General features: G+C 41.9%; 1 protein-coding gene across 1 annotated transcript in view; it reads left to right on the forward strand.

Annotated features, from left to right (window-relative positions):
* Positions 1-13,005, forward strand: part of LOC147440843 (V-type proton ATPase subunit d2) — an 80,379-nt gene extending 67,374 nt beyond the window's left edge. The window contains exons 5-10 of the mRNA XM_086482660.1: positions 3,670-3,750; positions 3,852-3,937; positions 4,440-4,499; positions 12,273-12,321; positions 12,396-12,530; positions 12,613-13,005. Of these exons, the coding sequence (XP_086338786.1) occupies positions 3,670-3,750; positions 3,852-3,937; positions 4,440-4,499; positions 12,273-12,321; positions 12,396-12,530; positions 12,613-12,744 (543 nt within the window). The 3' untranslated portion in view covers positions 12,745-13,005. The remainder of the gene's footprint in view (positions 1-3,669; positions 3,751-3,851; positions 3,938-4,439; positions 4,500-12,272; positions 12,322-12,395; positions 12,531-12,612) is intronic.
* Positions 13,006-24,963: the final 11,958 nt, after the last annotated feature.

Below are 24,963 nucleotides of genomic sequence, written 5' to 3' on the forward strand. Positions count from 1 at the left end.
GCTCTATCCTCCGGCCGTGTGTGACTGGCTTCGTGAGTAGCGTGTGTTTTCATTGGTCCAAGTCATATGCTACTGTGTCCATTCGCTCTTGTGTGACAGAGGTTTAACAATAGGCTTTGCTGAAGTCAATGGGATTCTATGCAAGAGTTGCCTGGCCTGGTCCGATGTCTCCGACTGGACCCTGAAACCTCCTCTCTCCAATGGGAGACCATCATCATCTTGGGAATAGGCATGTCAAAAGGAAGCAGCAGGAGGTTCCAAAGCTGAGTTGCTGACAACCTTTCTCCCACCACCTTGCATACCAAAGGTATGCCTCCAATGCGTCCACTGAGTTGTAAATGGAACTAAGTGTATTTGTTGCAGAATCCAGGATGAAGAGTAAACTCACTTCGAAATGAGCATAATTGAATGCGACCTGAGAGCAGGTAATGGTGATCCCAATGGGATTTCCCGCTAGTAGAGCTATTTACCAGAGTTTGGAACATGAGAGGCTCATGAGCACCACCATCCGCCGATTGCGGCTGATGATGGCCACCACTAGCAAGACAATCCCTTTCAAAACTACAAATACACAGTGCACTGTTGGTACTTTCCTTTGAAATGACGCTTTTCTCAAATCCCCAACCTTTGCCATTCGAGGTGTGTGAGCAGGATCTATACAAGCTATTCTTGAGTTAGGACTCACGTGAGGCATGGCGGCTCTTTCATGAGCACTCTCCCGTCCCTGCCATTACCTCTACAGAGGCTTGGGGCCAGTACGCTTCATCTTTGTACATAGTTCTTGGACAGATGCCCCTTCCCGACCCTCCCGATTCATGCCCACACGCATGTGCCTTTTTCACCGCTGAGATGGTGAAGAAGGCCATTGACAGGATGAGGATTGGGAGAGCATATGATCATGATGGCTTAGTGGGTGAGCATTTCATGCATGCCAGAGATCTACTAGCAGAGCTTCTAGCAGTCATGTTTAACCGTGCCATGTGTAAAGGCTTGCCTGATACTGAGCCTATCTACTATTGTACCTATCTTCAAGTCAGGAGACCCTAGGAGCTTGGGAATTATCGCACTATCATGATTGGACACACATTGGCACGGTTGTACGCATCCATTCTTGAGCAGCAGCTCAGTAGATGGGCAGAGAGGGAGAGGATATGCGCAGCCGCGGGCAGGCAGGGTTCAGGAGAGGCTTTTCTACTCTTAACCATACCTTGACACTTAGAGCCATCATTGAGGAGGGCAGATCACATGGGATACGGATCTATTTGTAGCTTTGTGGACTTCCGCAAAGCATTTGACACAATACCCAGAGCTAGATTGTTGCGCAGACTACAGGAGATGGGAGTACCCAGAGAGCTCATTTGGGGGATCATGGCATTATACAGGTCAGTAGTGGGGCATGTACGTACCTCCGAGGGTCTATCTACTCGGGTTCACTCCACTATTGGGGTGAAATGCAGGGCTGCCCGCTCTCTCCTACTCTATTCGGTATGTATGTGGATGAGGTTTCTGGCTACATTGAGAGCGAAAGTGATAGAGGTGCACAACTGGCAGGGACATGGATTCCACTATTGTTATATGCTGATGATATTGTGTTGATCTCCGACTCTTCGAAGGGGATGCAATGTCACTTGAATTCTTTGCATAGGTTTGCCCACGAAAGTGGTTTGTCCGTCAACCTTGGTAAAACCGTGTTTAATACCACCCCACAGTGGATCAGGAGGTCAGCACCTACATTCACATACGGCTAGGAGACCGTGGAGTATACAGATGCTTACACTTACCTTGGAGTGGTTTTTAGCGGATCAGCATTTTCATTGAGGAGTGCAGCAGAGACCAGATTGACTAGAGCCCATGCAGCATTGTGTAGATTGGAGAGGATGTGTTCGCAGGTTCAGTTTCAAGAGCCTCGGACGAAGCTGTGGCTCTATGACACTTTGGTGGCTTCTGCATTGCTCTATGGAGCTGAGATATGGGGACCTTCATTAAATCATCACGGGAGGTCGGGTCGCACTGATGGATGGGGGGACATGGAGAAACCTCTGGTCTGTATGATCTCGCGGCTCATTAGAGTCAAGGCTTCAGTACCACGTGCCGTTATCCGAGCAGAGCTAGCCCCCCCCCCCCCCCCCCCCCCCAAACTAGTGGTTGAGGCGCTCAGCAAATCAGTCTCGTTCATACACCGCATGTGGGAACTTCCCAGAGACAGATATGCCCGCCTTGCACTTGAGTCCTCTCCACAATTACCTATGCAGGGAGATACAACATGCTTGTATGGGGAGATGACATCATGGTCTCAGGCGCATGGGTTCAGCATAGACAGGTTGCCACCCTTCCAATACTCACTGGATGCATCATCTCTCACTCTTACATAGTCGGAGATCACCAGGCTCATCCGCCAGGACTTGACTCAGCTAGACACCTCTACAGAGAGCATCTTCTGTAGCTTACGGAGGACGGTTTTGTGACGAGACCCAGATTCATGGACACCCACCTCTCTCATGGGATACGATGTGCTACTGGCCAGATATGTAGGTCTTCACACCAGTTGCGGATTGAGACTGGGAGATATAGCGGAGTACCAGCAGAGGCCAGGACATGCCCCTTGTGTGACATGGAGCCTGAGGCAGAGTTGCACTACACATGCCGCTGCCCCGTCTACCACGAGATACGAGGCCGTTTCCATTGCTTGTTTAGAGAGGGTTTTGGACCACTCTCCAGAGTCATGGGGTACGAGGATTAGAGATGTCTGGGTTTGTTCTTGCTCGAGCTGCGCAGGCACAGAGATAGCCTGATGAGAGGAGAGGGTAGCCAGTCTCAGAGACAGATCACAGATTCTTTAGAGCAGCACTGGACAGCCGGAGGAGCTACTCCTACAGCAGAGCTCACATTCGTTTCGCACCAGAGGCGCAGTGATCGACCAAGGGATTGAGATGGGGAGATCCAGACGCCCACGACTGCGGAGGACTACACAGCATCGACGGAGGCTGCATCAGAAGATTCGGATCACTTTGGCTAGGCATCGACGACGCCCCGGTCAGACTACTGACCATGGAGGAGATTGATGAGATCCGCCAGCAACCGATGTTGGATCTCCTGTGATTTAGCTTTTTAGCTATCCCAGCCAGCTGCTTACTTTGCTTAGTTCACATTGAGCAGCTTAGGATTCCTTAGTATTTTTGTTTTGTTATGTTGTTATTTTGTTACTCTGACTTTGTATAATATCCACCACATTGTAACTTTCTGGTCTCATAGATCACTTTGGCCTTTTGAAGACGTTAATATAACATTTCATTTCATTTCATTTCTCTCTCTCTCTAAGAGCAACCTCTCCTTGTGTTTTGAGAGCGAAAAGAAAGAGTTGCCTTGTTTTTTCATTGAAGTTTTTGCAAGCCTTTTTTGACCATGATCTCTCTGACCTTATGAAGGTATACAGATATGCTTGAATTTTTATAGAGGCATTGTCGCATCCTGGTTTCATGGGGATCAAACAAAGCACTTTATCATTTTTGAGTGTTTGAGCTGCCTAGCTTACGCATCGATTGTGTATAATTTTGTCATGGCTTTCTAGAAATTTTCTCTATACTAGGTGCAACTGACACTTCAACTGATTTACTGTTACACTTGCTTGCAATCTGTTGACTAATGCATTTTCCCTACAATCACATGCAGGACTTGGATGAGATGAACATCGAGATCATGCGAAATACACTTTATAAAGCTTACTTAGAAGATTTTTATAAGTTTTGCAAGGTAATTGGGCTGAAAGTTCTTTAATGGAAGAATGCTATTTAAGCGATTTACTCCTGCAGCTGAAGGTGAAATTAATTCTTTGTTCTGGTCATTTTGGATAGAAACTTGGTGGAGCAACCTCCGAGATTATGTGTGACCTTCTATCATTTGAGGCAGATCGACGGGCTGTCAACATTAGCATCAACAGGTAGCCTCGTTAAAGAGCCGACATGCATTTACTTGTGGCATTTACTATGGAATCCTAAGTGCACTGTTGTCAAGCTTCCAGATTATGTGTAGCACATGAAAAACCTTTTTCGATGTCAAGCCTTAGTGGATAATGTATGGAGTTGAGCAGTATCCTTATCCTGATGGTTAAGTCTTGCTCAGTGTGAGAAAAGTTGGGAGTTGATACAGAAAAGTTCTGATCACTTAAACCAGCAGAAGATTGTTGATAATACAAGTGACATGCTGGTAGCAAATTGCCAGACAGTTGCATCTCATTAGGTGCATTAATTGCCTTGTCTGTGGCATGCTTGTTTTGAAACTGGGTTTTCTCTACACTTTGATGGTGTGGCTGTTGTAAAACTTAGTTTCCTTTCTGTTTTGATCAAGGTTTAAAAATAAAAATAAAAATTTATAAATAGTATTTTGAGGTTGACCTCATGAGGTTTTAAAAGGGTTTTACGGGTTCTGTGTTTTTCTTACAGCATTGGTACAGAGCTTACTCGTGATGACAGAAGAAAGCTGTTTTCGAACTTTGGACTGCTGTAATCTCTCTCTCTCTCTCTCTCTCTCTCTCTCTCTCCATCATAATTACGCTCCGCAAATCGCCTCATTTCTTTCATATTATCTATAATTATAGCATACAAATAGAGGATGCATTAAGCATGGGAGTAGATAGTGATGGTATAACTATCCACCACACATGTGCAGTATCACTAGTGGAGAGACACAGCGGGATGGCACTCGATATGTTTGATAGGCCATGTTGGCCTAACTTGGAGTTACTAGAATCTCCCCCCCCCGCCCCCCCCCCCCCCCCCCCCCCCCCCCCGCCTACACATACACAAACACACACACGCATGACAGCTCACTCTCCGAGAGTTCATGAGTCTAGAAAACTAGACATAGAGAGACATTACTACAGCCCACAATAGCACGATAGGGAGGGTGATAGTCACAGCTCACAGATTTCTTCCACAGGATCACGGCCCCACCACCACCAGCCACACAGGGAGGGGTCACTCTCAAGCAGGCGGAGACAATCTGAGCTGGGAGACAACCACGAGTTCTAGGAGACAGGGTTCGGAGAGTCCACCGGAGATAGATCCAATAAAGGTTAGAGAGGAGCTTCTTCCACCAGGTATCAGACTTTTGCATAGACCATAGAGCAACGCAGTTGTCAGCAAGCCAAGGCCGCGGTAAGAGAAGAACATAAACCTGACTAACAGAGATGGCCTCAAACGGTGTGTCCTGGAAATTCCAATCAGACATGTGGCAACCATCAGCCAAAGGCGGAATGGGTGAAATCTCAAGAAGCATTTGTTGAGGCTTGCTCCAGAGCTGACGGTAGTGCATAGTCGAAATGAGACATTATCTTTTCGGAAATCTGGAAAGGTCCATAGTATCTCATGCTAAGCTTTTGAAAAAGCCGCTCCTTTCCCTTTTTCTTTCTCAGGCGTGCCTTCTCAAAACATAAGAGCACCCAATCGTTCTTTAATTTCAAATCGCGACGATATTGATCTGCTGCCTTTTTGTGTCTTTCTTGAGATTTTTGCAAAGCCTCCCGAACCTTGGCAAAAGTCGTGTCCAAGTCTTGCGTGTACTCGTTGGCTTCAAAAATCTTATCTTTCGTGCTTTGGAACCTTCGTAGCACCTTCAATAATCTCAAATGGGGCCTTCCCTGTCGAAGAATGTATCGTGTTTTTGTAGGCAAATTCCACCAAAGGTAAATACTTTTCTCATTGAGTCTTCAGATTCGAGATGTAAGGCTTCAATTAATCTAATACCACTGAATTAGCAATCTCTGATTGCCCGTTAGTTTGCGGATGGAACGATGACGAGAACTGTAACCGCGTGCCAATGTTCTCCCAAATAGCCTTCTAAAACAAACTCGTGAATCTGGGGTCTCTGTCGGAGACAATCGTCTCAGGCATGCCATGCAATCCGAAGATCTGGGCCACAAACAGTCTCGTTAAGTGATCGGGCTTGATTGTTTTCTTCACTAGAATGAAATGAGCTTGCTTGCTAAATCTGTCAATAACAGTCCAGATACCATCGTGCCCACTTTGTGTTCTCCGGAGATCAAAAATGAAATCCATTGCAATACTTTCCCAGGGTCGGGTGGGTATGGGTAAAGGCTGTAACAACTCCTGTGCTTTATGCCTGTCAAACTTGACTGGCATACCAAGCAACTACGTACAAAATCGTTTACATCCTTCTTGAGTCTCGACCAAAAGAAGTATCTCTCCACACCTTTCAAGGTGGTAGCCATGCTGCGGTGACCCGTAAAAGGTGGACAGTGGCATTCGGTTAGAACCTTTGCCCTTAACGGCCGTGTAATGCACAACATCGTTTTCTTCATCAAGTAGGCATCCCGAATGGAATATCCCGCTACTACCTCCCCATTCCGTATCCGATTGAAAATATCTGCAAAATCTGTATCGTGGCATACTAATCGACCATATCCTCGAAGCTCCTATGATGCATCGTGGAAATAGCCAGGACCAATGGCTTCCGGGACAAAGCATTTGCCACCAAGTTCTTCTGTCCCTGCACATGGACAATCTGGAAGTGAAACTGTGACAAGATGTTCGCCCACCGCATGTGCTTTTCCGATAGCCGCTTCTATGACAAGAAGTAGCGTAAACTCTAATGATCTGTGAAGACTGTAAAATCCGCTCCGAGTAGGTAATGTCGCCACTGAGTAAGAGCATGGATAACCGCCAAAAGCTCTTTCTCATATATCTGTGCTGTCAATTCCGGCCACAATCGGCTCTCGTAGGCAATGACATGGCCTTCTTGCATTAAGACCGCACCCAAACTACGACCACAAGCATCACAATATACTTCAAATGACTTCTGCAAATCCGGCAAAGTCAAAACTGGCCCTGTAGTCAATTTGTCTTTCAATGTCCGAAAGGCAGTCACCTTTGTGGGTCCCTACGAGAAAGGGACTCCTTTCTGTGTCAAGATATGCAAAGGGGAAGCAACCTCTGCATACTTTCTAATGAACCACCGGTAGTACGAACATAAGCCCAAGAAGCTTCTAACTTCATGGACATTCTTCAAATCGGGCCAATCATAGATAGTCTCTATCTTGGCCGGGTCCATCTGCACTCCTGCTGCTGAGACAATGTGTCCCAAAAAATGTATCTTAAGTAGGAAAAATTCACTTTTCTTTGCATTAATAACCAACTTGTGATCTTGTAATGCTTGAAAGACCTGTAGCAGATATTCTCTATGTTTTGCCTCATCCTTGGAGAAAACAATGATGTCGTCAAAGAAAGTGCCAACAAATAGTCTGTACTCTCGAAAAATCCTTCCATCATTCGGTTAAATGTCGTTGGAGCATTGGTTAGGCCATAAGGCATCACCAAAAACTCAAATAAAGCAAAAGTCGTCCGAAAAGCTATCTTATAGATATCTCCTGGCGCGATTCGGATTTGATGATATCCGCTCTTCAAATTGATCTTGCTGAAACACGAGGATCCCTGTAGTCGGTCAAGAATATCATCGATCCTAGGAATCGGAAACCTGTTCTTGATGGTGATTTTGTTGAGAGCTCTATAGTCAATGTACATTCCTCAAAGATCGGTCTTTCTTCAAAATCAACAACACCGGAGAGCAGTAAGGTGAAGTACTTGGCTGGATAAGACCCTTTTCCAAGAGGTCTTTCACTTGGTTCATAATTTCTTCATTCTGAGCTCGGCTCATACGGTAAGGTGGCCGGTTCGGTGGTGTGCTTCCAAGTATCAAATCAATGGTATGGTCCTCAGGACGAGCTGGTGGCAACTCGCCTTGCAGGCCCTCAGAAAAGCAATCGGCATGAGTGTGGATAAAATCATGGCGTTCTTTTTCTAGATCAGACACATTTGTCCTATGATCATCATTCAAATCTTTCAAAAAGATCGAGTAAACAAACAGACTGGATTTCATTAATTTTGAAACGGCCGAAGTCGATACAATAGGGACAGACTCGTCCTTAAGTTTTACATCAAGTACAATGGTTCGGCCCTTTTCTGTAGTCAAAGTCGCTTTTCTCACCCGATAGTCGACCACGGCGTTGTTCTTATGGTACCCTGGAATTCCCAGGAGGAAATCACTACCTTCCAAGGGCATTATGTAGAAGTCCTCGTCCCCAAATACCCCTGACAATGCAACCAAAGTTTGCCAATGACAGGTGTAATGGCTACGTCCTCGTGTAAGGGCATTATGTAGAAGTCCTCGTGCCCCAAATACCCCTGACAATGCAACCAAAGTTTGCCAATGACAGGTGTAATGGCTACGTCCCTGTCGGGTGCTGCTAGAACTGCCTCTGCTAGTGGTCTCATCCGATCAGGTGTAATCTCGAGCGGCGCCGCCAATTCAGGTGAAATGAAGTTGGCCTTGGATCCTCCATCAAAGAAAATCAGGGCTTCTTGATCTTTCACTTTGCCCCAAGCTCGGCAAAGTTATGCACTCTCATCAATCGTGCTAGGGTCAGTACCCATGCAATCTGGAACCATTCCTGCTTTCATCTTGCCTTTCTGTCCACGTTCCTCAGCTGCTTTTGAACTCTCTGGCTTGTCTTCATCTTGTTCTTTCTGTGCCTTTTTAGGGCACTTCATGGAGATGTGTCCTTGTTCCCCGTATCCAAAATACTTTCCCTCTTTGATGTAGTTGGCTCTCTTTTGAGGAGTGAGTCGGGGTCGTGCATCCTTATCTTTCTGATCTTGGGGCCTCTTCTTCTTTCTACTTTCATTTTTAGAAGTCTGTTCTGTTTCTGCGTCATGATCTCATCTGTGGGGTAAGTCGAACTGCTTGAGTGAATGGCAAAGCCCTGTTTCGGATGACTCATCAGTTCTTGAATAGAATTTGACTTTTACTCTAAGCAGTGATCTCGGATCTTCGTAGGAAGTCCCAAGGTAACCCGCTCAATTTGTTCTTTAAACGAGATCTTCTTAAACGAAGAAGCGGGTAGAAAAGAGCTCCAAAATCTCTCGCAATATGCGTCCAAGGTATCTTTCTTGGTCATTCGGAGATGGTTCCAAGCAGTTTGTATGTCGTGTTCGTACTCCCGAATCAACGAAGAAGAAATAAAAAGCCTTTTAAATTTCAGCCATTTAAGTGGCGCTTTCTTGTTTAATAGAAGAGTGGACCACCGTGTTCGAGCATTTCCCTTGAAGTAAGAGGTAGCTCTCCGAATCTTGGAGTGCTCTGAGTAATGTCCTTCAGAGAAAGCTATATCAAACTGCTGTATGAAGGCCAAAGCCCTCGAAGCATCGCGGCATCCAGAAAAAGTGTCAAATTTAATTGACTATCCACCTTCTTTAAATTCTCGAACTTTCTTGCTTTTATCCTCTAGAAAGTCATAATGGTTGGCTTTATAGAAATTCTTCTTTGCATAAAATCTGTCATCATTGGAGTCCGAACTGTCTGAAGACGAGTCCTGTGTAGAACTGTCAGACTTGGCGAAACTTAGGCTTCTTTGCCTTTTTCTTGCCCTTTTGGAAGATTTGCTTTTTCCCTTTTTTGTCTTCTTCGCTCGAGTCAGAGGAGCTAGAAGAACTGTCAGGTCAGAAGAAGAAGGAGAAGAACTGGATACTCCTTCAAATCTGACATGCTTTTTCTGCTTTCTTGCTGAGGCAAAAGCAGATTGACGACCCAAATAACCCGGGAAGTTAATTCCTTTCTTCTGCTTTTTGCCGTGCTTTTTGGCTTTGTTGGTTGCGTCAAAAAGCTGGGTAATCCGTGTATCAACCACCTCTTCTAATTCTTGCTCTGTAAACATCCTCGGAGTAGGAGGTTTCTTGAGTGCTGGTTTGAGGGGTGGTTTTGTGGCCTTCCGCCACTGAGAGTGCAATTCGTCGAAGGATGTCTGCGTCAAAATTTTTGCAAATTAGGGATCCTTCGCAATGTTGATCATCATCTATGTCGCATCGTCAACCAATTGTCGACGCTTCATCTCTTCAATCTCCTCCTGAGTAGGCCGAGGCGGGCCATACTCCTCGTGAGAATCTTCTTCGTGATCTCTTCTGGCATCCCCAGATGCAGAGGAAGTCGACTGATCTCTGTTTAAATCCAGAGGTGTCGCGAGAAAAAGGATCTGATTTCCTGGTAGAATAGAAATCGGCCGCGCTTTGATACCATTGTAACAAACTTGGACACTCCAAGTCAAGATTCTACCGCAACACAGCAGAGATTCACTTCAAAACAGTTCATAGTTCACAATTGGTTCGACACGGCCCGACGGAGTTCTGTGCCTAGAGATATTGGTCCCAAAGACTGGCGCCCCTTTCGGTATTTCTTTTTGTATTAATCTGTGTTCAAGGTACAAGAGAGTGGGAGGGGTCTCACTCTCAGACTCTGCATCCAGATGCTCTGTAGAGTGGGAGCCCTGCCCACACTTATAAAGGTTTACAAGGGATGCCAAAAGCAGAGCCCCAAAAGCTGAAAATCAAAAGCTTCATAAAAATAAAGCTATTCCTCTCCCAAGCCTTGCTTAATTAAAACAACTCCAAAAAGCTTCTCAGCGTAGGATTTGCGCAAAAGCTGCCTTTTTTCCGTACGTTGCTGCCACATCAGCACTTCCGTACAATCTGCTGCAAAACGCGCCGCAAATTGCGGGGGTCCGTACGTTGCTGCCACATCACTGCCACATCAGCATTTCAGCGGGTGTGTGTGTGTTTCTCCTGCCCCAAAAAGGCTATGCCACATCACCGGTTTGTGACACCAACAAGACTTGATAAAATCCATGAGCACCAATTGACGTTTGAGAAGAAAATCGACCCTTTGCCCGACATCCTATGTAGTAGGCATTTTCCCGGGGAAGACCAAGATGATTGCATTCATAGCATATTAAGCCGTCGGATCCATAAGGTCTTGCACGGGAATACGCAGTCACAATCTTGGACACCCCAAGATGAGAATCCAACACGGCACACGAGAGAATCTCCTAAAATACTTCGCAACTTTATCGCCCGGTGTAGTTCCATGCCCAGAAGTATTGGCCCCAAAGACTAATGCCCCTTTCGGTATTTCTTTTTATATTAAAAATTGAGCAAAGTTACAACTCCCAAAGGGGTCCTCTGCTCTCAGATTGTGCGTCCAGATGCTCTGAAGAGTGAGGCTCATAAGGGTCCTTTTATTCTTACAAGGGAGGCCAAAAGCAAAGCCCCAAAAGCAATTAAACTCAAAAGCAATTGGTTCCTAAAGCAATGATCCCAAAAGCAACTTGTTTCAAAAGCTACTGGCTCCAAAAGCTGCCAGAAAAAGCATCAGTGCAAAAAGCGGAATTCTGTACAATTTGCGCGTTTACGGGCGTCCATACAGTCAACATGTCAGCGCTTTTCACGGGCGTCCGTACTACCAGCTGTCACCGTCCGTATTGTCCTGCCACATTAGCAGCTCTGCCCGTGGGGTAGTCATGCCATGTCATCATTTTGTGACACGCATCTCGATAGCAAGAGCTTGATTGCCAAGCTTGCCTAGCCTCTTCAAAGTCCTTGTACAAACAGGTTTTTATCTCAGGAGGAGCCTTCAAGGAATTTTTTATGGCTACCGACGCTTAAACACACACAAAGATTTTGACATGCAGGAGCAAAACCCACCAGAAACCAAAACCCTAGAGAAATGGGTACTGCAAAGGTTTTTGTGTTTTTGTTTTTTGTTTTTTTGTGTTTCAGTAATGGCTATCTTTGTACAGGAGCCAAGAATATGTACATGAAACCACAGAACCTGTGCATGCACCTACACAAACCTGGCTGATATGGACAAAGGTCCTCGCACACTTTGCTGATGTTTCACAAACGGCTGAAAAAAGCCACCTGACAACCTGTCTCTGCTCACTGGTCTGGGCTCACACCGATCCTCTGCACCTGCTGTCTCTATACGCTGGTCTGTTTTGCGCTGCGCACGACCTAAGCCTTGTTCTGCCTGCTAACACGACACCCTACTGATGTGCTGCCTGCTCAGAATCAGCATGATCGTGACGCTCGTACTGTCTCTGCTCGCGACGCACCTGATGTCCCTGCGCCCGACACACTGGCTGCCTGTTCGTGACGCAGCTGCTGACTCTGCTCGCGACACACACTTGCTGCCTGTTCGCGACACACCCACCACACACACACACACACACACACACACACACACACATTGTTGCCAAGGGTGCTGAAAGTGATTAATATATTTTTGTCTGCTATGAGCATTATTATGAATCATGCTTGTGTACGCCTGCTTGTCACTACAGAGGTGAAAGATGGTGGCCTATTGCAATATCTTACTTGTTTTGATTACTTAAGATGTGCTACTAAAATATATTCTTATGTAATTAAATGCAGCTATCCTTATGGTCATGAAGAGCTGGCTCTTTGTGAGGATTTTGATCAGGTGATTTGCTTTATCTTTTAGGTGATTGGAATAGTTGACTTTCCTGCAGTCATCTGGACTAATATAGCGTGCAGGTTCGTGGAGTGATGGAGAAATACCCCACGTACAATTTAATATTTGCGAAGCTCTCATATGGTGAAAGTCAAATGCTGGATAAAGCATTTTATGAAGAGGAAGTGAAGAGGCTTTGCCTTGCATTTGAGCAGCAGGTATGGTTTTGTAATTGTGGGATAGAAGTACACATTAGAATGGCTCGCATGTGTATAACCTTTTGTATTCTTGCTTATCCAGTTTCACTACGCGGTGTTTTTCGCATATGTAAGATTGCGGGAGCAAGAAATCAGGAACCTAATGTGGATCTCAGAATGCGTGGCCCAGAACCAAAAGTCTCGTATTCATGATGGCATAGTTTACATTTTTTAACATTTGTTTGTCCCTCAAATAAATTCACTTTTCTCTTCTGTTTATGAATAATGCGGCATATTATTCAGGTCCTGATGCCTTACATGCATTGTATACGCTTCAAATTTACGGGGTTTTCGACCGAAGAAACAAGTTTTGTTGTCCGAGAGCATCAGAATTTGTGTGTATAAGAGAGCATTAATTTTAGTGAAAAATCAGGATCTGTATATGCATTAAACAACTGGTATCAGAGGAAGCAGTTCAATTTGTTACATTGCTTGACTGGAAATCTTGCTATAAGTTTCACCTCTGCCATCTGTTTTTCTCCTATTTCAGAAAATATGCTTTTGGATGGGGCTATCTGCTCCTTCTGGTATTGGAGACTTCAAAATGCTGGATGCTCCTTGTCTCCCAAAATGCTAGAGACGTGGCACTCTCTCATGGCTGTTGTTGAAAGAGCGTTCTCTAGGGCCTGACCATATCGTTTAACGTCTATATGAGGAGTATACATATGTGTATGTCCTCTGTCTATCGGAAAAGACAAAACAACTGAACTCGTACATAATAAAAGAAAAAAATCCTTTTGTATGATGGGATCTATTGGGGGTTTTGGGTTTTAGAGAGAGAGAGAGAGAGAGAGAGAGAGAGAGAGAGAGAGAGAGAAGAAGAAGAACGTTTTAACGTCGTAGGAAACTATCCCAAGAGACCTGAAAGATCTATCCAACGAGGAGAGTTGAACTCAAGACCTGTTATTCAAGAGGGAAATGGTATTCAAGAGGGAAATGGCATAACCAATCTACCACACTTGGGTGATGGAAAGGTTATACCATTTTCCTCTTTTTATTAGCGCGCGCGCACCCCCCCCACCCCCCCCCCCCCCCCAACACACACACACACACACACACACACACACACCCGAGAAGAAGAATGTTTTAACGTTGTAGGAAACTATCCCAAGAGATCTTAAAGATCTATCCGACGAGGAGAGTTGAACTCAAGACCTGTAATTCAAGATGGGAAATAGCATAACCAATCTACCACACTTGGGTGATAGAAAGGTTATACTATTTTCTAGACTCAAGTTACTAAAACACTTTACCCTTTGAATTTCTAAAGAAATTTTTAACATGCATATCTTTTTTTGGGCTTGAAAAAATTGGCGCTTGACTTCTCATCTTCTTCTCTTCTTTTGAATCATTGCCTTGTATGCATGCAAGTTATTAATAGTTATCTTTGTGCATTTGGCTTTATTAAGGACTTTCAAGCATTTATTGACATTTTTAAAATCAAACCACCTCTTCGGTGATCTACTTTTGTTGATACCTTTGATATACTTTATGGAAAAAGCATTCTTCGGTACAAGAACAATTGAATTTTTTGAAAGCTTCCCATTCGGTTTCCCATGGAGCGTCATGTTGGAACTTTGTCATCCTTAACTTTTACTCAAACTTTTCAATATACATCGGTGTTCATTTGAAATCCATATAAAGCGAACTTTTCTTCACTTTGGTTGAGATCTTCATGTTTAGTTATTTCTCCACATGTATAGCTTTTCATAGTGATTTGACTCTTTCTCAATCCATTGAAGTAAATCATACAAGTGAACTTCTTCCAACCCCCTTAAAATGCATGGCATATTAAATTGATATATACCATGTTGTAATGTTATTGTATATGAGCTTTCCATAGTGATTCGGCTCTTTCTCATCTGTTGAAATACAATCATACAAGTGAACTTCCTCTGGCCCTCTTAAAATGCATGTCATATCAAATTGATACATATCACGTTGTAATGTTTTTCTATAGGCATTTATATCTCCAAATATAATCACATCACCTTTGACTTTAAAATAAGTAAATTTTCTTCTCTAAATCAATAAATGTGTGATCTCTATCTATGCAAGCATAAAAGAGGGGTTCATGATGAGGAATGTGGCAATCTTCCACAAAAATGGGTACTCTTTTGGATGCATAATTTTCAGCCATATATAACGTTTGTGCTTATCATCTTTTAAAATTGATTCAGTCTTTCAACACTTTCTTAATTGTACATACCCCTTCTTGTCCTCCTCGTTGCTTGAGATTCCTTGACCACATCAATGAATGCACATTGTATTTCTCTACCCATTAATCCTTTGTGAATCATGCTACCAATTTTCAACAGAAGTACAACATTGGCTTTGCTAGTTACTTCATCCATGCCAATCCCCACATCCAATGGGTATTCATTGCAATTCCAAGTATATTTTCAATTGTAACTTGACCTCATACGACAAGTGTTCCTATTTTCTTGATAGACTTACCTGCTTCTTGGGTATATTTTCTTTATGAGACATGTCTTTGTTTTTCTTATTCTTACCCTCGCATTTTGTTGCATTGCAGTGTGATCTTTATAGAACATTTTCTACCTCTTAAATAAATCCAACAATTATCAAGTATATAATTTTGCTTGGTCTCATCCGACATAGTGCATATGATTGGATTTTCTTTTGAGAAAATAGCTCTTTACTTATTCACTCTATACGTCTCATAAACCAGAACTCCTGACCTTCCAAAGTGGGTTTTGAAAAAATATTGACAATAACAATGGTAAGAGAAAGAGGTGTCTCCGATTTCTCTTCAAGAATTCCATGAATGCCAATTTTGGATTTTAGTTCACGACTCATTGTGTCAAACCTTTCCTCTTTCAATATATAGCCATGCTCCACTTTGCTCATGTGCTCCTTAAAAGCATTCGAGTTCATAAGAAGAAGAGCATTCACATTCTTTGATTAACTCTTCAAAGCATTCGAGTTCACAAGAAGAAGAGAGTTCACATTCTTTAATTAGCTCTTCAAATTAATCAAACGTGTTGTTTACATCTCAAGTATCTTTATGAAATGCTCATTTTCAACAACAGGAACCCTTAGCATGCCATTCTCCGTTGCAAGGGCTCGTAAGTCTTCACTTTGTTTGTTTACGGTCTCTTGCAAGAATATTGCGTATTGCCATCATCTTGGTTTAATGAGTTGGTAGAGTAGTTGGTTTTCTATCTCCATCCTTCAGAGATTTTGGGATATTTTTCACAATAGTTATGGATCTTGTTGAAAAACAAGAACCCTTGCGAGTGCCGGAAGACATGGTATGCAAAACAAGAGATGAGAGTCAACTACTTTGAATATTGTTTACTTTACATATGATGCCACAACAAAGTCTTTCTTTGTTCACAAATTTTTTGTCTTTCCATCAATGCACAGAGGTTTTTGTGCTCTTTGAGTGAAGCTAGAGATCACCCAAATCGGAGTTCGAATGAAGAACTTAGGATAAAAAATAGTGAACATACTGTCTACTAGGTAAAAAAACGGTTGCGTACGTGCGCGCACGCACACACACACACACACACACACACACAGAGAGAGAGAGAGAGAGAGAGAGAGAGAGAGAGAGAGAGAGAGAGAGAGCTGTATGATGTCAGTTGGGATGGAAAGAAGCTCTATTCAATAATAAAACAAAATTTGATGCTACCAAATGAGTATTTTCATGTGCTTCTTTCAATCATACACATAGCCTAAACTCATACTGAGTATTGTTACGACGACTATAGTGCCAAGACATGAAGTGCACGCATGGTGTTTTTAAAGTGGCAGCTCCCTTACTCTAGTTTAGCTTTTTGGCAGAAATTGGCAAAGGTGGAATGTGTGCAAGGTGTGGTTACCTATAGATTTTCCTCTTCACAATGCACCTCGCTTTGATTATCAGTATGCCCTCTGAAACTCCCTCTTTAGTAGAGTCATCAATACAACTAAACCTTTTTATGTTCCCCAAAATCATCTTGACGGTCTGTACATATTCAATTGTATTGATTGCAAAAATTTAATTGTTATTGTATGGTATGTCCATAGCTTGTAAGCTATTTGTCCATCCAAAAAGATGCTCTACTACATTTGGGTTGTCAAACATTTTTTATTTGGAGACATGATAAGCATGACGCTTCAACTTTTCAATGTTAGTTCACCTATCTAAACAGTGCCTAGTGTATATTAACTTATTCACGTGCAATTTATGTGCTTGAATAGGACGTGTTGCCAAGAGTCATGGAAGAACATTCATGAGAAAAACAAGAATTGTGGTACTTTGGTATGTGCAAAGCACTTGCACAATTAAGAATTGTGGATTAGACATGTTTTTGTGTGTATGAGAGAGTGAGAGTGAGAGTGAGAGAGAGAGAGAGAGAGAGAGAGAGAGAGAGAGAGAGAGAGAGAGAGAGAGAAGAAGAAGAAGAAGAAGAAGAAGAAGAAGAAGAAGAAGAGAAGAGAAGTTTTTAATGTCATGAGACAATTCCAAGAGACTTTTAAGACCTATCTGACAAATAGACCTTTACATGAGAGAGAGAGAGAGAGATAATTTATAACTTGCCTTTCATGAGATACTCGCAAAATGCAAATTTTGCTCACTCTGTGGGTTGATGGTCGAATTGTTGGATCTTTCGAGAGGTGTAGTTATGTGGATCCTGCCTTCATAAGGCCAGATGTTAGTTGATGGAGATTGTGGATATGGGATTTTCACCCACTATTAGAGCTATACTAAGGTCTAGGGGAGTGATATTGGCCATGACACTTCTATTGTGGTCTCCTCCCTTTGCTTTGCTTCTTTCGATCAACGTTTTCTACTGAGACAACAATGACAACAATGTCACATGTACATGCCTACATAGCTATCCTCTTGTCTAGATGTATGTCTTTCTCACGCTTTTATCACTTAGTAATGGCCCTTTTTATAGGATCTTTGTTTCACCAAAAAATTTTGTATTTCTTGTGGATGGCAACTCATACAAGGCTCATGGTTGGGCCTTGGATGGGCTCCTTATAGGCTACTGAGCCACTAGTCTTCTTTCCTTATAGGCTCACCTAACGATGCTAAGCCACTAGTCTTCATTTCTTTCAAAATTGGGCAGAGTGTGGTTTGTAGCTAATATCTCCGGAGATTTAGGGACCAAATACTCAATTGGAGGATATCTCCCAAGTACGAGGTAAGTACTACTTCTCATAGTGGCATAAACCATTTCCGGTGAAATCCACTCAAAGAAATTAAGCCACTCGCACGATCACGCTAGTGGTCAATGCCCCCATCAAATAGATGAGAATATATGTCAATTGTTTGTGGTTTCTTCTCCCATGATCATATGGTTTGGCGAGAGATCCGTGCTTTACCCTAGCAAGGGGGCCTTCACTTTGGTTTTGTGGCTTGGGTGTAGTTTACTAGTTGCTTCATTTTTTGGGTTCCCACCTTACTTATGAGGGGGAAGTTTTGGACCCTATTCTTATGCTGATGATAGGCGTGTTGCAATTTGTATATACTACTGGACATTATTCATGCTTTTGTCTACATCCTTGAGAGATTTTCTTTTCCACAATATCTGCTACTGCTAGATGTATCCATGTTCTCAGTGGAGAGCCTTTCACATCAACGGATATACTCAAGCGCATATGGTAAGAGGTTGTACACAATTTTTGGAGCTTGTGGGACATATTGACAGGAGGTAGCTATGATGTTTTCCACCCTGGCATAGGGTTTGGTTCATATGGTAGTGTACTCCACTTGCACATTTAAATTACACAACGCATATAAGCCACTTGGCTCTTGATGTCCTGCATTCTTGTAAAATTTTTTACGGTTCCTGAGGATAGGCTCCCTTGAGCATCCTCATGCCTCCTAAGGAAAAAAAAAAAAAACAATCTTTGCATCCCCCCCCCCCCCCCCCCCAAACCAAAACACACACACGCGCGCGCGCGCGCACACACACACACACACACACACACACACACACACACACACACACACACACACACACACACACACACAAAGATAGCACTTTATTATAGGCCAACTTGGTCTACAATGATGTCCGTGCAACATGGATAAACAAAATTCTTGTATGTGTGTGTAGAGCAGGGAAGATAATCCCTATGTTGTTGCTAAAAATTGTGCAAGTATAATCAATTTACGGTAACATTATGCCTATCCCATGAGATTTTTTTTCGCTTTCTAAATAAAGCCTTAGCGAAGAAGGGAGTTAGGCATGCATTTGAATATTTAATCATTTTTAACCTTTTCCCGTGAAGCCTTAAAATCTTGTGTGTTTCTTAGTTTGTAAATGGTGGCCTTCATTTTACAACTTTACATTACATCATGTTTCATTTTTATTAGTTTTCCGATGGGTCCCTTCGTTTCATGGTAGTTTTTCTTGATTGGTTCACTATGTAGATGGTAAGAAAGCAGTAGATGGTAAGAAAGCAGAAGTGGTGTGGATCTTACCTCATGGCATAGCTTATTCTGATGGCTTGATAGCACCCCTCCTCAAAGCTTTTGCCGAAAGCTCTACAACCTTGCAACACAAATGAAAGTTTGCATTTTTAGATATGTGGAGAAGAAAATTTGCACATTATAGAGAGAGATGCATTTCGTGCATTGTGAGCTTGTGCCCATAAAAAGAAACCATACGTATGTTGGTGTGGAGTTGGCACCGTCCTCCAAATTTATAACAGACTATAGGGAACATGTCCTTTCCCCATTCAAAACAAATGAGAAAAACAACCAATCAAGGTCTAATTTATCACATTAAATGGTTGAGAGAAAGAAAATTGATATTGACACACTAATGCAACCTTAAGTTGTTGTGATAGTTTTAAGTACAATAGTTCATATTCCATTGGATGGGAGACACACACACACACACACACACACACACACACACACACACACACACACACATATATATATATATATATATATATATATATATATATATATATATATAGAGAGAGAGAGAGAGAGAGAGAGAGAGAGAGAGAGAGAGAGAGAAGAACACACTTGACTTAGACAAATTCATCAATAGAATCAAAGTCATGCTCAAACAACATTAGATGTTGCTACATTTTTGACAACACTTGACATAGTTAAATGCATCATTAACACTAAGATGGTAAGAAACAAAAAAGTGATAGTGGTGTGTCTATTACATCATGGCTTAGCTTGTTTTAATGGCTCAATAGTATCTCTCCTGAAAGCTTTTGCCAAAAGAGCCACGGCCTTGCAAGACAATTAAAATTTTGTATTAGCAAATGTGTGGAGGAGAAAATCATAATTTTGTCGTTTGCCCAATGTTTTATGTCCGGAAGCTCTCCATTAACCATTACATCTTACTTGTTGTCTCCTGAAGAGGTGAGAGGGAGTTTTCCATTGGAGCTATGAGTGGCGCTTTCACTTCTGCTATCATGTTGACCATGCGATTCCCATCAATGGTCGATCATGTCTGTTTGCAAATTGCTTCATCCAAAGTGACTAACCTTTGTACTTGACCTTCCTCCTTGTGAACACAAATATAGGATACAGGGGAGATATTGCTTTTGATACACATTTTTGTCGACGTTCTTTTAATGCTCCTTGCATTCATGCACATTCTACACTACAAGTGATTATATATCAAACACACCACACACACATTCGTTAGGATGTGTGTGGAGGAAGTGGCGCTATTCTCCCCTATTTTTATCCTAACAAAAAGATGCACCCTCCTTTGCATTAGTGTGGAGAACCCCTTGTGTTAGGAGCTAGATTTGGGCTCTAAGTGTTGGGAATGTGTTATGAAGAAAACATATAGAAAGAGTACTAACATTGGCTATTGAAGAAGCTTGATTAATTTTAATGCTTTGATCCACACGTGCAAACTTGTTCTCTATAAGAGAAACTATTTTTGTCATGTAAAGAATAGAAGCAAATAGACTGTATTATTATTTAGCTAGTTTAATGCAATTATAGAACAAAGGAGAAGATTCAAAAACCAAATATACTCTACAACAAGTAAAAGGGAAGAGTATACATACTTGCGTAAGGCCACATGCTTTCAAGATGCAAGCATATGCTTGCATTTGGAGGAAGATGCTTCTACTTAAAACAACCCAGAGCTTCTTTGCAATAGGCATACTCGGTATATCCTCCAACGAACATGTTCCAAGTGAAGACATCCTAGAGAAGATGCTTATCAAGATCTTGTTGTGCTTTCATAAGGGCATGGAATATCAGTTGGCATACACATCGACCAAAAGCAACAACATGTTTTGCCAAATACACTGAGTAGCTATCTCATCGTAAACCCTCTCATCCATGTGAATGTCTTGCATAATGCCATAGGCCTTGAAGGTGCAAGTTTAAGTGACTGCATATGGAGAGAGGCCTTCCCTTCGGAAAACATCCTAGAGATTCAAGGACCAACAATCTCAACTTTCTCTACACGTGGTCTAGCCTTGAGGCTTGAAAACTGGCAAGATGAAAGGGAACACAACATTTTTAGCAACTTTTTTGCATCTTGAAGATAGCCTTTAAAAAAGAAAAAGACACTGGCATTGTGCTCAAAATTGGTAAGAACATTTTCTCCACATCATCAACAACTTTGTGCGCATCTTCAACTTGAACATGTAGATATGCCTTATATGCATCACATCTCGCATGCAAAAGGATTAATTCATCACAAGTGCCTCCTGTCAAATTTTGCAGGAGGTTACCTTATTCTGCATCTTCATCCACAACCTTTAAGCATGTTGAGGATTGTATAGGTAGAATGTCATCTTCATCTCCAGTAACCCAAAGATTTTTGGCCATTGTCATGTTGGGCGTATCCTACAATCAGTGTGTTCCAAATAAAGATATCTCAGAGAGGATGCCCATCAAGCACTTTAACATACATATCAACCAAAAGAAACATGTTTCTTTAACCGCAACTTAGTAGCCATCTCATCATAAATCTTATCATCAGTGTGAATGTGCGTAAGGCTACATGCCTTGAAGGTGGAAGTAAAACTGATTGCATATGGAGAGAGGCCTTCCTTTGCCACCCAAAGCTTTAGATATAGGACCAAAAACATCTTAGCTTTCATGTTCATACAAGGTCGAGCCTCAAGGCATGTAAATTGGCGAGATAAAAGGGAACACAAACTTTTTATCAGCTTCAAGGCCCCATGCCTTGAAGGTGCAAGTAAAAGTGATTGCATATGAAAAGAGGCCTTTCTTTGCCACCCAAAGCTTTAGATATAGGACCAAAAACATCTAAGCTTTCATGTTCACACGAGGTCGAGCCTCAAGGCATGTAAATTGGCAAGATGAAAGGGGACACACAATTTTTATCATCTTCAATGCATTCAAGAGAAATATTTCATCATTGAACAACCAAATTGGTGAAAACATCCACATCATCAACAACTCTATTCCCATCTTCAGCTTGAATATGTAGATATGCCTTATTGCATCATATCTTGCATGCACTAGGATAGGGTCCTCACAAGGGCTATTGTCATATTTGGTAGGAGATTACCTTCCTCTTCATCTTCGTATGTAGCTTTCAAGCACAATGAGGATTACAGAGGTATGCCACCATCTTCATGTCCATTAATGTTGGGCATGCACTAGCCCTCTTCATAATATCCTTTACTCGGCAAGGGAAAGCATTCCCTATGTTCATCTCTATGACTAGGCAGGAGGTTACCTTCATCTTCATCTTTGTGTGTAGCTTGGAAAGCATGCTAAGGATTGTAGAGGTAGGCTATCATCTTCATCTCCATTAAGGTTGGGCACACAACATCCCTTTTTATAATCTCCTTGCCTCAGAAAGGGAAAGCCTTTGCCATTTCCATTTCTGTGACTAGGCTTTTTTGCTACCATCATCACAGGTTCCATTAAGGTTGGGCATGCACATGCCCTCTTCATAATCTCCTTGACTTAGCAAGGGGAAACCTTTGCTATTTCCATCTCCTTGACGAGGCCGAAGGGAGCATTCAATAGGTTCTTTATGCCCACATTATTCTCTTGTTTTTGTAGGTGGGAGGGTGCATGCACTAGGGATGCCACACATTTATTCTTTGAATTTTAGGCACAATTGGTGGTAACACTTCATTCTTCATGCACTCTTCATGTAAAAGCGGTATCACTTTTGTGGTCCCATTCTTCCTATTGGCTTTGATCTTTGCTTTGCGGAAGCTTGAAAAATAAGCGTGATGCATCACAATGAATCTAACCCATACTTGAGATTATAGTCAGTCTTCTTAGAAAAACCTGGATCCACTACATCAAAGATTCCATCAATGGTTAAAGATGCCTCTACAATGTTGGTTGCAAACACCACGTTCCTTGTATTGGTGGTGTTGGCTTATAAGCTCTAGCACGTTATAAAAATTCTTCTTGTCCTATTGAAAAAAGAAGGATATCACCCCTCTGGCTTAGTTAAATGTATCCACAAAGCATTCCATTTGTCATGTAGTTGATTACTATCTTAGATCCTCAAATCCAATCGCATAATCAACTTATTGACCAAGGCTGCAACCAAATTCGTGAGGAAGCCTCTTGGATGTAGAGAGTGCTACCACTCTTCAAGGTTGTGTGCAACCAATCTTTCCTTTTGTTGTTTACCAGCTTCTGCTATATATTGTGTAGCCTATGATGTTTTCTCTCAACCAATTTCACACAACTCTCTCTTCTACCCAATTTTTCCCGATATTTGTTTGGGAATTTGTGGTGCTACGTGGATGCTTTGAGCGATTGAGTTGGAAAAAATTGCTCAAGTGCTTTTTGAGCAAACATAAGATGATTCAATTTCTTAGCTTTGTAAGATTTTACACTTTTTGTTGCTTTTTGGTGATAAAGTTTTTTACTTTTTGTGTATCATTTTCACTAATATTTTTCAAATTTCTTTTTGCTATTTTTTCTTTTATTTGGTTCTAATTTTGGCATTCTAATACGCATTTGCAAAGTTTCCAATAACATGCATTAACCACGATTGTTTTTGTTCAAAACAGTTGAGAATCAGATGATGATTGAAGTGATAAGTGCTTTTTACTCACACTAATGGATTTTGAATTTTTTTAGAATAAGTGTTGGGCATTATTTTTATCACAATTTAAGCTATGAATGATAAGAAAGGACAAGCAAATGTAAGACTATTAAAGCTATTTTACTTGTGGATTGTGTAACATGCCATGCTTGCATAGCCCATATGCTGGCATGTGAAACCATGTACTTGAATCATTCAGGATTAATCACATAGACTAGTGACATTTAACACCATGATTTTGCCTCTCCTTGTGTTTATGTAAAAGTGAAAATGCAGCCTAGATTTCTCAAATTGTGAATTCAAACATTCTGTCTTTCATAATGAATGCTATATTTTTTATTTTCACCATGATCTAAGTGATCACAAACTTCTTCGCCTATGATTAATTCTTAACCTCTCCCTAATTCATATGCTTAATTGGATTCTCTCTCATAAATATAGTAGCCCTACTCAGATGATTCCCTTAATTCATTGTCTAATTTGAAGAGTGTGTGGGGGTGGGGGCTGTGTGAAAAGTGTGTGTTGTGAAAGAGGATGAGACAAAGAGAGTGGGTGGAGCTCATACAACAATACTATGGTCCCTTATTCTTTTAGGATAGAATAGGGGTTAGTTGGATGGGTATGGCCAATGTGACCTAAGTTGACTAAAACAAAACATATGTACAAAAAACGTGCACAATTGTGAAGCATTAAAGTGGTCCATCAACTCTATGCAACGTGCAAACCACTCTGTGTGGCTATGCTCTTTGCAAGAGCATCTGTGAGGCTGTCATCAATATGAGATTTGAAAATCTTGATCTTCTTATTTGCCAACACATCTCATATGAAATGATACCTCACCTAAATGTGTTTTGATTTGGAATGAAACATGGAATTCTTTACCAAAGCAATATCACTCTAACTATCACAATGCAACACTGGAATCTATTGATTCTTGTCCAGATCTCCCACTACACGTACCAACCATAAAGCCTCTTGTTGGCCTTTGACACATCAAAATACTCAGCCTCTATGTAGTGGAAGAGGATGTGCAATCTTGAAGACACACTTTACCTAGGTGTAGAGTTACTTATGGCTATGTAGAAAGTATCCCATGAGGCATGTAGAGAACATAACAAGAGGATGCTACCTTCTTTCATGCAAAGCTCATAGCTTCTTTAGAAAGTAAACTTTATTGATTATGCTCTTGCTCTCATATGTGCTACATAAGTTATCCCATAAGGCACAAGAAGCTTTATCATCAAGTGATTTCAACTATGCATTTGTCTAATAATCACCCTCTTCGCATTTAAACAATGGTTGCAATTGACTTTTTTGGATCAAATCTTGAATCTTCTCCTTCTAGATACTAAAGTTTGTGCCATCAAACTTCTAGTTGTTAT

The sequence above is a fragment of the Adiantum capillus-veneris genome, chromosome 15, assembly GCF_014529385.1.
Source record: "Adiantum capillus-veneris isolate H3 chromosome 15, ASM1452938v2, whole genome shotgun sequence".
NCBI lineage: Eukaryota > Viridiplantae > Streptophyta > Polypodiopsida > Polypodiales > Pteridaceae > Adiantum > Adiantum capillus-veneris.